This window comes from Mastomys coucha, unplaced genomic scaffold (genome assembly GCF_008632895.1).
Source record: "Mastomys coucha isolate ucsf_1 unplaced genomic scaffold, UCSF_Mcou_1 pScaffold16, whole genome shotgun sequence".
Taxonomy (NCBI): domain Eukaryota; kingdom Metazoa; phylum Chordata; class Mammalia; order Rodentia; family Muridae; genus Mastomys; species Mastomys coucha.
In genome coordinates this window covers 51,746,472-51,761,993 of record NW_022196898.1, presented here as the reverse complement: position 1 = coordinate 51,761,993, position 15,522 = coordinate 51,746,472, and the positions used below count along the sequence as shown (strand labels likewise).

The following is a 15,522-nucleotide window of genomic DNA, read 5'->3' as shown; positions in this document are numbered from 1 at the left end:
AAAAAAGTAAATAAATACATAAAATAGAATAAATAAAAAAAATCTATGTGTGTTTTTGCAGCATGTGTTTATATGTATCACATTTATACTTGGTACCAGATCAGAAGCAGTAAACGGCGTTAGAGTCCCTGAAACTGGCGTTACAGGTGATTTCCAGTTCCCGTGTGATTCTGGGAACTGACTCTCTCCCCTGCAAAAGCAGCAAGTGCTCTTAACCATGGAGCCATCTCTCTACCTAGAATTCATTGAATTGTTGCTGTGTTGATTTCATTTTATTTTATATTGGTCTCTCTGTATAACCCGTTAGCCTCAAACATGTTATGTAAACCAGGGATGTATCCAGCTCAACAGAGATCACCTACCTCTGCATCCTGAGTGCCAGCATTAAAGGTGTGTGCCAGCCATTGGGCAAGAATTTAGTCCGTTCTCTTTCATTTCCCTTCCCACCCACACAGCCAGCAAATTCTGTGAACTCTACGTGAAGATAGTCTTAAATCTTTCCGCTCTTCCCACCCTGTCCAAGAAACCTTTATATCTTCTTTGAGCCACTGCAGGCGTCTCCTAAACACTCACCCTGCTTCCATCCTTGCTCCTGTTTGCTCCCCAAACACACAGTCCAGTCTCTGCAGCAGGCATGACTTATTCCAGACCACACTAATTCTCTGTTGAAATCCTCTAAAGGCATTTGCTCAGAATAGAAGTCAAAGTTCTCTGAGTGTTCTTTTGAGGCTGGATCTCACTTTGTAGATCTAGCTGGCTTGGAACTTTCTATGTAGACCAGGCTTGGCTCAAATCCACAGAGATTATCTTGTCTCTGCTTCTTAGGAAGTGACTTTTAAAAAAAAATTGTTAGTTTTTTGAGACTAGGTCTCAAGTAGCTCAGGCTGGCCTTGAACTCCAGATCTTCCTGTCTCTACCTCCCAAGTGCTAGGATTATAGGCCTGTGCTACCAGGTCTGACTAAAAGTAACTTTGTACCTGCAGCACTGAGTACAGGTTTTACCCTTTCAGTGTCTAATAGCCCCACTCCTCCTCCAGCTGCTGTACTCTAGTCTGAGAGAGGACACACTTGTTCTGCCCCTTTCTGCACTCCAGCTAGCTGGCCTCCTCACTACCATGCTCCTCTGACCAAGCTTCTGCTTTTCAGAAGCTGAGTCTCCCTGCCTTACCAGTCCTGAATCCAGTTAGTTCCTTTAGTGTACAGGCTGTTTCCTCTTTAATTTAGAGCAATGTCCGGAACACAGGAGATAGATTTGTTGAATGGAAAACAGACTGTAGCTGCACTAAACTCTGAAGCTTTGTTGACTGAAACATGCTTAGATATTTTCTTCTCTGATGGTCTTCTCCGACGCCGTTATTCAAGTCATGTATATTTGTGTGGCATTTTTCCTCACTAGATTGAAAACCCTGGGAGGGAAAAGACTGTATCTTTCTCATCTTTCATCTGAACTGGTATCTAGGGAGTGTCTGGCATAAAGCAGTTTGTTGGATGAATGAGTGAGTGACAGTAGTGAGGAAAAAATACTAGGCTATTAAAAGTTCCCTGAAGACTGAGACAGATTGAAAAAATGAGTTAAGAACAATAGCCAGGTGGTGGTGGCACATGCCTTTAATCCCAGCACTTGGGAGGCAGAGGCAGGTGGATTTCTGAGTTTGAGGCCAGCCTGGTCTACAGAGTGAGTTCCAGGACAGCCAGAACTATAGGGAGAAACCCTGTCTCAAAAAATCAAAACAAACAAACAAACAAAACAAAACCCAATAAAAATAGAGACCAATTATGTGAACAAAAGAACAGATACAAATAAACATGCAGGTGATAGTGCTGAATGAGAGTGCAGGAGTCAATCAGGAAAGGCTCGTGACGTGATGAGATGTTTTTAAACAAAAAAGAGACATAACTAGAGAGTAAATTAAAAGCAGTCATAGAGTTCTGGTGAGGTAGGGTAAATGAGCAGTTCATAACTAAAGCTTGTTTACTAAGCAGGATCTGTTCAACATCAGGCCTTGGGGTTCTACCTTTTTCTTGGCTGACTAAGCAGGCAGGTTCATTCATTCTGTGTCTTGATGTTTCCAGGGCCAGCCCAACATGGGGACTTTATGTTCTCTAAACAGTCAAGAAGGAAGTGCCTGTGAAGATATGCAAACAAATCTGTCCGGTGGGATTGAACGTTTTTTTTTTTTTTTTTTTTTTTTTTTTTTTTTTTGCTAACCCTGGCTCTCCAGGGAAATGAACTTCCTTATTCCCAATGTTTAGAAGAGAAACTCAAATGACTTTCCTTAAAAGGTATTATAGGATAGTCTAGAAAACATTTTGTTAGGTGAAGATCCAAAGAAATCAAGGATGTATGAGTGAGGTCTGGAAAATATAACTGATAGAAAGGCCTCTCTCTCCTAGGTCTGCTTCCTGCTCACAGGACACAGGTAAAAATCCACGATGGCCAGGGCGGTGGTGGCACACGCCTTTAATCCCAGCACTTGGGAGGCAGAGGCAGGTGGATTTATACAGAGAAACCCTGTCTCGAAAAACAAACAAAAAACAAAAACCAAAATCTACGATGGTGGAGTCAGTTTTGGGGTTCAGACTGTTCCTGTAAGATGGAACACATGACTGATTACTCCTTTCATTCTCCATATCCTTTTTCTTTTAGGCAGGCCCTCACTAAGCTGTCCTTGCTTGATTGAATTCACAGGGATCCATCTGCCTCTGCCTCCTGAATCCTGGGATTAAAGGCACGTACCGCCACACCGCACTCTTATAAATACTCGACTCTAAGAATGTTCCTCATTTTAAGAACCAACATTTTACACCGCGGAAGGCATATCAAGTCCCGCAGAATCTCTTGAGGCTGAGTTGGCAACTGTCTACTAAGATAACCTAGTTTTCAGTGTCAGTTTTCTTAGAACACTATGCCCAGAGCTCTTTCCCGAATCCACCGCCTTTCTACCCTTCGTAGAGGTAAGGAAATTTTTGTTTATGGCATGCATCGAGGAGCTGAGTTCAGATAAGTTATTTTATTTCCTAACAGATACCACGATGGGAGCGCTTCAGCATAGGGAGGTATCTAAATCCCTTATGCTGCCATGAAATCGACATGGCAGCAAACATTTGAAGTATAAGCTGAGATAACTCTGAACCCTCAGGGTCATCCCCAGGTAGTCAATGTCTCCCTGTGCCGCCCAATCGCCGGGGTGTGATTGGGGTGTTGGAGGGAATCACACTGGTTTGGGGTGATGTCACACTAGCTGAGATGACATCTAAGTGCGAGAAACCCGACCGCCACCAAACGCCGGTTAAACCACCTCGGAGACTGCTGTGCGGAGAGGACTGGGAAACCGGTCCCCACACGCTATCCACGCTGGCTCCCCACGGAGGCCTCCCCACACCCGCGGCCCGCGGCCAGATGCAGTGATCTCAGCCCACCCGCTCCTCCGCACTTCCGCCTCAGTAGGTGTCATGGCGCTAGGTGGCTGAATGGTTCCGGCGAGGCGGGGCCGGCGGGATGGAGGCGGTCGCTCGGAGCTCCACTTGTCGGGTCTGGTGACAACGGCGGCTGCGGAGCGAAGGGCCGGGCCGTGGCCCCGGACCGCAGGGGAGGCCGAGGCGGGAGCGCTCGGCGCTGAGGCGGCGGCGGCGGCGGCGGGAAGGGGCCGGGTGGCGGGGCAGGCAGGGAGGCTGGCGAGGCTCCGGCCGCAGGACGGGCGCGGGGACGGCTCCGGGGGGCGGGGGCCGGGGCCCGGGCCGGCTCGTGCGGGGGGTATGATGACCCGGCGGCGGGGCCCCGGATCGCGTCTCCTCCGCCGCCTCCTCGCGGCGGCCCCGACTCGAGGCTGAGAACTACACACACCGGCGGTGAGTCAGGCTCGGCGAGGGGCTGGGGCCGTGGACTGCGGGAGTCGGCGCTCCGAGGTGGGACGGAGCGAGCCGCACAGACTCCCTTGGGTAGCCAGCCGGCTTGCCCGGGGTGCCCCTCTCACCAAGGCCCCGCGCGGCCCTGGGCGCCCCGTCCTGCCGCCTGGCCGCGACTGTATGTCGGGGAACACGGGCAATTCCCCCTGCCTCCTGCCTTTCCCTCCCGATCGCGTTGCTTGTCCTCAGGTGACAGGGGTCGATCTGGCATCTCCCAGATCCAACCGCGGGCTGCCGTGGCAGGTTCTTGCTTGTGCTTGTGCGTGTGCATGTTACCCCCCACTGCCTGTAGCTGTAGTTGGGGCGTATTTGTGCCTTCGGGGACTGGGAAACCGCATCCAGAGAGAATCGTGGTGGTCGGGTTGGTATGGAAGCTTTTCTGTTCTCTTGGTTCACGTTCTGTAATCTTTGGGTATGTAATTTGTGACGGTGGTAAGGCTCTGCGGGGACCAGCCCACCTACATGTTTATCTCTGCAAGGCAAAGCCAGAGGTCTTTTTCAAAGGGAAACTTTTGCAGCCCGTCGTTACTTTCAAAGCCAAGAACAAAATCCAAAACATTAAAGATGGAAACAACCAAAAGCCTTTGGGTAGGACCCACACTATAAAAAGCTCTGTAGGGCAGCGTCCCCCTTTTGTGCTTGGCAACCGAGACCTAAAACTTGGTCGCCAGGAGCGTTGGTCTAACCTCCAGTTTGTTGTGGTGACGGACCGTGAGCAATGGCCCGTGTGTTTATGCTGGGCGCGTTTTCTTTCCTGTTTGGGAATGGGTACTGGGACGGGAAGTGGGGAGAAGGGGGTGGGGGCAAGCTCCAGTAAGTAAATCTTTTCTCCACATAACCAGTGACTCAGTTGTGGATACACATAAGATGCGCATTCTTGTCTCTTTGGTGGCACTTTGAGAATTCTCAGTAGTGTAGTGCAGTCACATACTAGTTTCAAGTGTAGACTCGGTTGCCCCAGTCCGCCCTTTATCTTGTTTCCTAGTAACTGATGAAAACAGCAGCATGGCTTCCTGCTCTAGAGCGAGTGGGGTTAAATTCAGTGGCGGATGGCTTCAGCAAAACCTACAATTTTGCTCTTGTTTGTGTAAAGCTATTTTTGATTCATGGTCTGTAGGATTTTGTTTTTTTGGTTAAGATTATGGAGAATGCAAACCATTGCCAATTTTTTTTTTGTCACTTAAAAGCCTAATGCTTCCTGTAAAACATTAAAAAACCTAACAACTCATTTTACCTAATCAGTTATTCAGCTGGTTATTTTGAGTTTTTGCATGCAGTTTTCTCAGGACTCAGTGTGACAATGTGATAGAGTCTTAGATACGCTCCTTGGCAGCACACACCTTTAATGCCAGCACTCAGGAGGCAGAGGCAGGAGCATCTCTGTGAGTTCAAGGCCAGCCTGGGTCTACAGAGCGAGTTCCAGAACAGCCAGGGCTACACAGAGAAACCCTGTCTCAGAAAACCAAACCAACCAAACCAACCAACCAAAAAAAGATACTCTTCTTGCTTTGAAGGATATTTGGTAAAGTTTTTGAGATTGAAGCTAGAGGCTGCCAAACCGGTAAAGCAGCTGACAAAAATGTTGGCTCTGGTTGGCAGCTCGTTTGTGATAGCCTCCTGGACAGTTGATCTCTGGACATTATATTTTACAGATTTTAGAGCAAGTTGATCAGTAATGAGATTTAAAATCAAACCAGATCTTACTCTTGAAAAAAAAAGCCAGAGTTCACATTTCTCTGGAAAACAGAATTCTTTCCTTCTTTGTTTTTGTTTTTATAAGCACAGAACTAGCAATGGTTTGTTGGTAGAGATCAGTGAGCCAAACCTGCCTGTGAACTTCTTACACTTGGAACTTGTGCAGCTTGTTAGTTTTGTGTTTTAATTGGTTCTTTTGTAATTTGAATAATTTTGTAAGCTTGAGCAGCCTGATCTGTCAACTGTCCTTTTTTTGACTGTGTGACAACAATCTGTGTTTTTGTTACACCCTTCCCCCTGCTGCTTCCTAGCCAGTTTCTTCCCTTACAATTCATGCCATTTTGGACACAAGTTATTAAAATCATTTTACTGAACTAACACTTAGTTTGATTTTCTTTTTGTTGTTTGTTGTGAAGAACACAGGCTCCTGCTCTGTTGACCAGGCTTGACCTCACACTCCTGAGCTGAAGGGGGTACGGGGTTCTGCCTCAGCTTTACTGAAACTTCATGGTGCCTGGTATGGGTCAATTTTTGGTTTTGATTTTGTCTTTTATTCTTTTTTAGTTGTAGAAATTCAGCTAGTATATGCAGTATAATGTGTCTCTCAGTAGTGTATATTTGTTACATTTTTTGTGTGTGTGCGTGCGTTCAGGAAAAAACAAATTTTGGGAATTGGTTTTCTCTGATGTGGGTCCAGGGGATAAAGTCTGTAAACTCTTTTTAGGCTTAGCAGCAAGTGCCTTTACCCAATGCGCCATTTTGCTGGCCCTCTAGTGCCTTTTATACTTTCATTTTATTTTATTTTATTTTTTCCTTTTTTGAGTGCCATATCACTCCAGCAGCCTTCTAAGGGTATTGAATCCCCTTTGGATTCTTTAAAGGCACCTGGTACCATATTTTCTTTGTTACTTAATGAAAGGAACCAGCATTTTGCTCATTAGTTCTCGGTAAAACTTATTTGGCCTTTTTGAGTTTCTTTTTCCATTTTAGAATTAGGGATTTAAGAAAGACTCTTTTAAAGTAGATGTAAAAGTCCAGTACTGTTTTTTTTTTTCCCTGCTTTTTCACCAGTCAAATACATTTCCTTCCTCTACACAGCTACTCGTTTTCCATATCCCTTGCAGCCTGGCAAAAGTCCCTTATTCTTTTTGAAAGAGCCTCGGTGTACCGCCCATCTGCCAAACCATTGTTACCTTATTTAAGCCGTGCTTCCTTTAGATCTTTGCTGGCTGATCAGAACAGGGCCCTCACTTGATATTTGTGTTTTATAGTGATCTCTACTTGTTAGTTTGACTTTGCTCTTATGTTGGAAACTCTTAGTGCTGTCATTTTATTTCAAACTTTATAAACCTTGTTGACTGTATCTTGTATACATAGTAAAATAATACCTTTTCCCAATACTTTTGTTTTATTGTTATAGATTTGTTATGCAAAACCAGTCTAAGCAGGTATTGAAACTTGGGAAAGCACCTTACCCAGAAGGAAAGTATCCTTCAGCCAGTTTACCAAAACATCAGAGCATTTTTTTTTTTTTTTTTAAATGGCTGAAGTACACAGAGCTGTAGGTGCTCTCCTGGCAGCTGATACCACCTTTCCACACCCTGTTTTGCAATACTAGTTGGGAAACTTGCTTGTAATACGTAGGCCCGAATGAAGGAAGGAAGGAAATACTGCAAAGGGGTGGCAAACTTGTTATGCAAATGCTGTTCTTCAGGGTCTTAAGCTTAGTTTTTTTGCTTCTGTGTTACTATGCTTAGAACAGTAATATTTTATTACAGACAAAAGACTTAATTTGTCACATGTATTTCTCTAATCCAGTTGGGATCATTGCTGAGATTCCCTTACATTTATGTATGGAGCAGTAGTGTGAACTTTATAGTCAATCATGTTAGGAATTGGTACATACTGTAAGGCAGCCATTATGATGGATGCTAGTGATGCAGAAAAGAAAAAGAGGAAGATAACTATAGTGTCTCACTGCCCTGCTATTGGGGATCATCCTTACAGAATTTAAACCTGAGAAAAGAAGTTGACTTTTATTTTTTTAATTATTTTTTAAAATATTTATTTTATGAATATAAGTACATTGTAGCTGTCTTCAGACACACCAGAAGAGGGCATCTGATCACTTTACAAGATGGTTGTGAGCCACCATGTCATTGCTGGAAATTGAAATCAGGACCTCTGGAACAACAATCAGTGTTCTTAACGACTGAGCCATCACTCCAGTCCTTAAATTATTTTATACACATGTACACACACGTGTCAGGGGACAGCTCTCTTCTACTGTGGTTCTGGAGATTGATCTGCTCATCTAGCTCACTGGACCAGAAGTCACCTTTAAATTTTTCTTTCTTAGTTTTATTTATGTATATCAGTGTTTTGCTTGCATGTGAATATCATGTGTATACCTCATGCCTGAGGAGATCAGAAAAGAGTGTCAGATTCCCCACAACTGGAGTTTGCATATGGTTGTGAGCCATCATGTGAGACCTGGGTACTGAACCCTGGGTCATCTGCAAGAGAAACAAGTGAGCCAACCATGGAGCTGACTCATGGGTCAACTTTTAAATAAGTCTAAATGGTAATGCTTAAAATCCAGAGTGGTCCACAAGTGTTCTGTTACACAGAATATACAGGCTATATACAAAATATCCCTATCTCTGTACTAACTGTTCTTTTCTTTGCGTGTTGGGATGTACAAACTATCTTCAGTTAAATGTAAACTCTTAAGAGATAGAAGGTCATATCTATCACTGTGTCTCTTGTGTCTAGAACAGTTCCTAGCAGCCAGGCAGCCAGGCCTTCAATATATGCTTGTTAAGGATCTAAGTTAAATAAGTGTAACTGTAAAGAAAGTAGTCTATGCTATGGGAGCCTTTCAGGAGCCTGACCTACTATAAAATAGCCCTAGGGAAGATTTCTGATTATTTTTATCTAAATAATCTAGTGAAGGAAAAATTGTTTCTGTTTTATGTAACAGCCTAAATGTAACTGTTCTATATCAAAGTGGTACCCAGGCTTCCTAAGCTGCTCTCGGCTCAGGGTCACTGACAAACCCGTGCCTCTTCCACCTGGTTACTCCACCATTACTTGGTGTCATCTCAGAGTAGAAGCATGGATCTCTGAAAGCCTCATTTTATGCATTGTTCTCAACTGGTGAGGAAGACTGATCAACATAGTCTAGCCATGTGCCTAATAAAGGAGAAAGTAGATTCTTATACAAATCAACAAGCCTAACACACTGAAGTAAGATTTATGTGGGGCCTAGGGAAGGTAGACATTAGGAAAAGCAAAAGCTAAGAAGGGAAATGAAGTTCAGTTCAGGAAGGGCAAGTGCATTATATATGAAGGGACTTGAACTAGAGAAGTCAAGGCCCACGCATTCTTCCAAGCACTGAAACTTAGAGAGTGCTCTGGGAAAAGAGTGGATAAAACAAATCCATGAAAGTAACCACAGGTCAGACTTTATAACGTCTGCTAATTAAAAAAAAAAAAATGAGCTTTTGGACTTTATCATAAAGGCTTAAGTGGTGGGACAGATGTTTATTTTTTTTCCAGATGTGCATTTTTAAAGCAGGAAGTGGAGAATGAGCTGGGAGAGCGAGCACTGACAGGTGCATTAGAGGGTAATGTGGGGCACCACTTAGGCTGTTTGATTAGTCAGAATGTACGTGTAAGTGAGTAGTGCAGGTGGGCTGGAGGACACCAAGTGGAGTCAAAGGTAGTTAGGTTTCTGGCAAAAGAATTTTCATTTTACTTTTCTCTATGTAGGTGAAGGCACCTGTGAGTGCCCGTGTGGAGACCAGGTTGATGTTGTGTGTCCTCTATTAGTAACCATCTAATGTTCTGAGACAGGGTCTTTCACTGAACCTGAAGCTTGCCAATTGGCCAGAGAGCTGCAGGGATCCACCTCTTTCTGTCCCCAGCACCTGCATGCACCTCAACACCTGACTTTTAAGTGGGTGCTAGGGATTGAACTCAGGTCCTCACGTGCACCTCATTTATTGAACCACCTCCCTAGCACCTTCTCGTCTGTCCTTTCTCTTTCCTTCCTTCCCTTTCTTTCATTTGTTTGTTTATTTTATTGATTGATTGATTGCTTGATTGATTGAGACAGGGTTTCTCTGTGCAACTTTAGCTGTCCTGGAACTCCCTCTGTAGACCAGGCTGGCCTTGAGCTCAGAGATCCGCCTGCCTCTGCCTCCAGAGTGCTAGGATTAAAGGTGTGTGCCACCACTGCCCGGCTCTTGTTTTACATTTACAGAAAATGTATTTTTGAGCTGGAAACATGGCTTTGTGAGCAGAGGTGCTTGTCAAGCATGCCTGGCCTGGCATGGCTACCTGACGTTGATCCTTGGAACCTATCTGATTCCACAGAGTTGTTTTCTGACCTCTAGACACACAGTGTGGCCCGTACGACCATCACCTTGGCATGCACATACATGTAAATGTAACTTTTATTCTCCTGAAGTAATTGTCTCTGAGGCTTACTGCCTCCATCTGCTAACCTACGCCTAGGCCTGGAAGCTTCTGGCTTCCGTACAGTCTTATTTATGTCTAGAATGTTTTCAGCCTCTGAGACTTACTGCTGAATTAGCTCAATAGCTCACCTTTTCTTGTTCTTTCTGATCTCAGGCTGTTCTGTCTTGGACTCCTCTCCAAGCTGACTGATTCAATCAACAACTCTTCCTTCCCCTCTTCCCCTTTTTCCCCTCTCCCCCCTCCCTCCCCCTCTCTCTCCCTCTTCCCCTCTTCCTCTCTAACCCTCTCCCCCTTTCTCCCTCTATGCTTCTCCCTCTCTCCCTCCCCCCCTGCCTCTCTTGACCTCTGCTTGACCTCAAACTAACTAGTAATCTGTTCTATCTTCTGGCTTCTTCTCAGTCTCTGGCTTTACCTAATATTTTGTCTTTACCTGTGTCTAACTTGTTCCCTCTTCAGCCTGTCTTTGTAAAACTCTCCTGGTAAAACAGCCTGCCTGTCTCTCCGCACTGCACTCTTTTAAGTTAGCTTTCCTCTGGTAAAGCTATTCTGACAAACCTTTCTCTGATCTTCAACTCAATTAGACATCACTTTCAAACATGGTTGCTTACTTCTACAAACATGACCTTCATTGTTTGATATTAAAGGTGTTTACTAAGGGCTTGTCTATATTACAGCCAGGGAGATTAAAGTTGTATGCTAAGTTGTAAACTAGAAACAGGTTTTCCCGGTAAACAGCACAATTTTGGGCTTCACAAGTATGATCAAATGTCCTGTAACATATACACTCACTAATAATATACCTACTAAATTAAAGCATGTTCTTTTACTTACCTGTCTAATGTTAAGAATGTGTATTGGTGTATATTGGAGAATATATACTTCCTTGAACATATAAGCCAGGGCAGGTGACTGGAAGAACTCAATATAAAATATTGGTTTTAGGTTATTTAGGTCATCGGTTGTTAAATTGTACCAGAGAGGAAAGATGACATTGAACAAAAGCATCATGAGTTTAGTATAGGTACATGGGGGCAGGGGGAGGTTATATACGCCTTTAATCCCAGCACTTGGGAAGCAGAGGCAGGGGGATCTTTGAATTTGAGGCTAGTTTGGTCTACAGAGTGAGCTTTAGGACAACCAGGGCTGCACAGAGAACTCTGTCTTGAAAAGAGGACAAAAGCCTTGACAAACCATTCCATGCAGTATTATTTTTTAACTCCTTGTGGCAGGATCAGTTGCCTATAGTAATTGCAGTGTGGAGTCTATGCCACAGAATGGAGAAGCTCTGAAATAACCATGTTTGAAAGCCTTTCTCTCATTTCATTGAGTAGTAAAGTACTAAACCGCCTTTGCCTGTTAATTCTAGTTTGGGATTATTGCAGGGAGCAAATTTGTTATTACATCACATTAGTTGTCATTGGAAAGTGAATTTTGAAATGGAACTTTATTGCTAGATCCAAGAGGTGAAACATTTCAGAAAGTCAGAAATAGCATTTGATTTATTGGGAGCTATCATCATGTACATTGAAAAGTTTGTGGAGTTTTTTTTTTTTTTTTTTGAGACAGGGTTTCTCTGTGTAGCCCTGGCTGTCCTGGAACTCACTCTGTAGACCAGGCTGGCCTCAAACTCAGAGATCTGCCTGCCTCTGCCTCCCAAGTGCTGGGATTAAAGGCATGAGCCACAAACGCCCGGCTAGAAATGACTTTTTAAAGCCTCACTTCAGAGTGGAATATAAATAACAGTGTTGGTTTTTCTAGGCCATTTTGATTCTGTTTTCTTCTCACCTTGTTACTGAGGTCTTAGTGTCAGCTACATGAAGAGTCCTGGTGGTGAAATCTGTACCTGTGAGAAAGGCTAGTGAAATTCTGGGGTTTTGTTTTTGTTTTTGTTTTTTTTTGGTTCTTTTGTTTGTTTGTTTGTTTGTTTTGCCTTGCATGGATTAGATTTGTTTTTCTGAGTAAGTTATATTCAAAATGTCCTAGAATATGCTTTCTCTCTTTTTCTTCTTTCTCTGTCTCTCTGGTAATGTTGAGTGAAAACTTGAAGTCATTAGTATTTGCAATTTTGCTATAGGGTTAAAAGTTGGTGATAACATCATTCTAAAGATTTAATATTTTTAAAGGCTATCTAGTTATGAACATTACAAAAAAAATTGGCCAAGAGATTGGTGCATGTGAATCCTTCAATCAGAGGGTAGGGAGGGGAGGAACAGGAGTTCAAGGTACATTGAAAGTTTGAGGCTAACTTGAGCTCTGTGAGAAACAGTCTTAAAAACAAACAATAAATAAAGGATATTTGTGAGTTCTTTCCAGTGTGACTTTGTGACCTTGTCATTTTCATTTTGAGGAAGGGTCATAAAGCCTATGCTGGTCTCACAATAACCACAGTTAGCCTGATTCACCTTCGGTGCTTTTCAAGTTCAAGGACTATAATATGTGCTACTGTGACCCTCTGCCCTTTTGTAGTTGCTGCAAACTGTAAATTTTATATTGCATAAATATTATGCTCTATGTTTTTGGTTGAATTGTTAAATTTCTATTTCAGTAGGGAAAACAAATTGGATGATTTACCTACTTTTTTTTAGTTTGGCTCAATTTTATAATGACAAGTAATGCTTTGCATATATTTTAATAGGTAAATTTAGTAAAGGAACTACTTGGTTTCAGGTTTTCTTTTTATATTTGGTTTTACATAGGTGATGTAAGTAGGCCAAGATGTTTTGCATATTCATGACCTTGTAAGCTGAAGTGCACTGGCCTTGGCTTTCAATTTGTGCTTTTTTTCTCTTTGAGATTCATATAAATTATGGAAACTCTTGCTTAAAGTAAATCCAACCACCATATTAGAAATTGGAGGTTGAAGATATATTTTTTTCTTTGCAGCTGACTCCATTGTAGATAGCTTTAAGTTGTAATCAAGCACAAAGAAGTTCATATCTCTGCTCCCTCCCCAATCTTTCTTTATACGCAGGGCCAGGGATCAAATCCAAGGGCCTGTGCACTCTGGGCAAACACTTTCAGACCTCAGCTTCAGCCCTGCCCAGTGCTTTTTGATATTCTGTAACATCCTTTGTCATGTTTCCTTTCTTTCTAATTGCATGTTTATTTTCTTTTTTTTTTTTTTAAAGATTTATTTATTTATTATATGTAAGTACATTGTAGCTGTCTTCAGACACTCCAGAAGAGAGCATCAGGTCTTATTATGTATGGTTGTGAGCCATCATGTGGTTGCTGGGACTTGAACTCATGACCTTTGGAAGAGCAGTCAGCGCTCTTAACCGCTGAGCCATCTCTCCAGCCCCATGTTTATTTTCTTATGACTTGTAAAATTGTACTATGTGGGTTCGAGTAGAGGCTTCACCCATATCTTAAGAACCATGCAAATAAAACAGAAGGACATGTAAAGAAAAAAAAAAAAAAGAAAACCAAAGCCAAACATTTGAAAATGCTACGGTTTTTTATGTGTGATAGTGACTTATAGATAATGAAGTTGGTAGGCAGGAGTCGAGTCTTTCTTCCAGCAAATGCTGCATTTATGTTATACTAATAGGATCTGGAAGGGCCTGGGTGATAGAAGTGAAGAAGAAAAGAGAAAGTATCTGTCCTCATGGAATTTATATTGTGGCTAGGGATATGACACTGAATTTACAATTATAAGAGAACAGTAAATTTATAGTGGAAGGGATGGCTGTGGTGGCTGTGGGTGACTGAGATGTTGGGATGTGTGTGGGTGAGAGAGAGGCAAGAAGAGTTTTGTGTTAGGAGCCTGATGTAGAGAGAAAACGGAATTGCTTTGCAGGGACTAAAGAGCTGGGTATAGTGGCATATGCCCTCAAGAGGCTGAGGCAGGAGAAGGCAAGTCAGAGTGGGGATGATGGTCAGCAAGACATTCTAAGAGGGTTTTGGAGAGTCTGTGTGCATGTTTGTGTGTTTGCAGGTACTATGAGTGTGTATGTAATTCATATAAATTATGGAAACTCTTGCTTAAAGTAAATCCAACCACCATATTAGAAATTGGAGGTGCAAGGAGGTGGCTGTCATATGTCTTGTTCAGTTGCTCTCCCTATGATTTTACTGATTGAGCTAGACTGGATGGCCACCAAGCCTCAGGAATCCTGTCTCCATCTCCCCTCTGTTGGGATTACAGGTGCATATTGCTGTGCCTGGCTATTTTTGTGGGTGCAAGGGATCTTAACTCAGGTCCTCATCACCTCACTGATCAAGCCATCTTCCTTGCCTCTTGGCGAACATTTTTATCTCCACCCCATGTACTGAGGATTGAATCAATGCTCTGCACATGTTAAGCAATACAAGCTGAGATAACTTTCTACCTTTGAGCTATATTCCCAGCTATTGCCACACCCACTCTTTGTTGTTGTTATTGTTTTTCAACTTTATTTTGAAACAGGGTCTCTCACTAAGTTACCCAGACTGGCCTTAAATTCAGTCGGTAGCTTACCTTTTCCTTATGATTCTCCTGTCTCTCAGCCTCTTGAGAAGTTGGGATTAAAGGCCTGTACCACAAGATCTGTTTTGAAGATCATTAGCTTTAATGCCCAAAGTAGTGGAAAACTTCTGGGGAAATGGGAAGAGATTAAGACAAGAGGTTAAGAAAAGACAGTTGTCTAGCCTTCTGTTTAAAAGCAAGGATGTCAACAGTTCAGCACCCTCCTCAGCTACATAGTAAGCGTGAGGTCATCTTGGACACTAAAGGTCCTGTCTCAAAAACAAAACAACAAAAACAACCCCAGGAACAAACAAAAGCAAAGAATCCTATGAGTATCTAAGGCAGTTCTTAAGAGGCTGTTTGCATTGTGAACTAGCATGGTGGGAAAAAATGGCTGGCTTGAACTATACTTACGCTATATAGTTCAGCCAAGTAGTAGTTTGTAAAGAAAGGGAAAAGAGTCTACATAATGAGTATGGCACATAATGTGCCAGGAGCTACCACTTCACCTGTGTTAAATAGCTGCATTCTCTGAATAGCTGCAAGAGCTAGTGCTGTTGTCCTTGTACAGATGAGGAAACTGAGGCTCATTGCTCCCTGGTGTTTGGACTGCGTGCCTGGGTGTTTGGTGTTTGCCGTAAGTGAGAGAAAATTGAGAGTGGAGTGGAGTCTTGTAAATTTAATTTTGGACATATGGAATTTAAGGTGTTTGTCTTATAATCAAGTGGGCATAAAAGATAAGATTTGGATAAGATTTGTAGATTTGGTGGGAAGAGTACAAAGAGGAGTCCAGAAGAGGAGTCTGGATTTGAGATAATAGAATTCTTTTAGACTTTTTCTTTCTTTTTTTTGCAAATGACATACTAGGTTATAATTACTGAAAAGAGGGAAAGTGTAGGGCTAGGAAAGGGTTTACTGTCGAGCCTCAAGGCCTCTGGAGGTCCTGATGGCAAGAAGAGAGCAGATGAGTGTATGCTCTGGCCAGATGT

General features: G+C 42.9%; 1 protein-coding gene across 8 annotated transcripts in view; it reads left to right on the top strand.

Annotated features, from left to right (window-relative positions):
• Positions 1–2,865: 2,865 nt before the first annotated feature.
• Hipk1 (homeodomain interacting protein kinase 1) overlaps positions 2,866–15,522 on the top strand; it is a 52,471-nt gene continuing 39,814 nt past the window's right edge. For 2 of the 8 annotated variants that reach the window (XM_031375038.1, XM_031375032.1), the window contains exon 1: positions 2,870–2,955. In XM_031375038.1, the coding sequence (XP_031230898.1) occupies positions 2,907–2,955 (49 nt within the window). In that variant the 5' untranslated portion in view covers positions 2,870–2,906. Of the gene's footprint in view, positions 2,956–3,264; positions 3,445–3,566; positions 3,850–15,522 lie in introns of those variants that run through there. The other 6 variants (XM_031375040.1, XM_031375033.1, XM_031375037.1 and 3 more) reach the window with 5 other exon arrangements.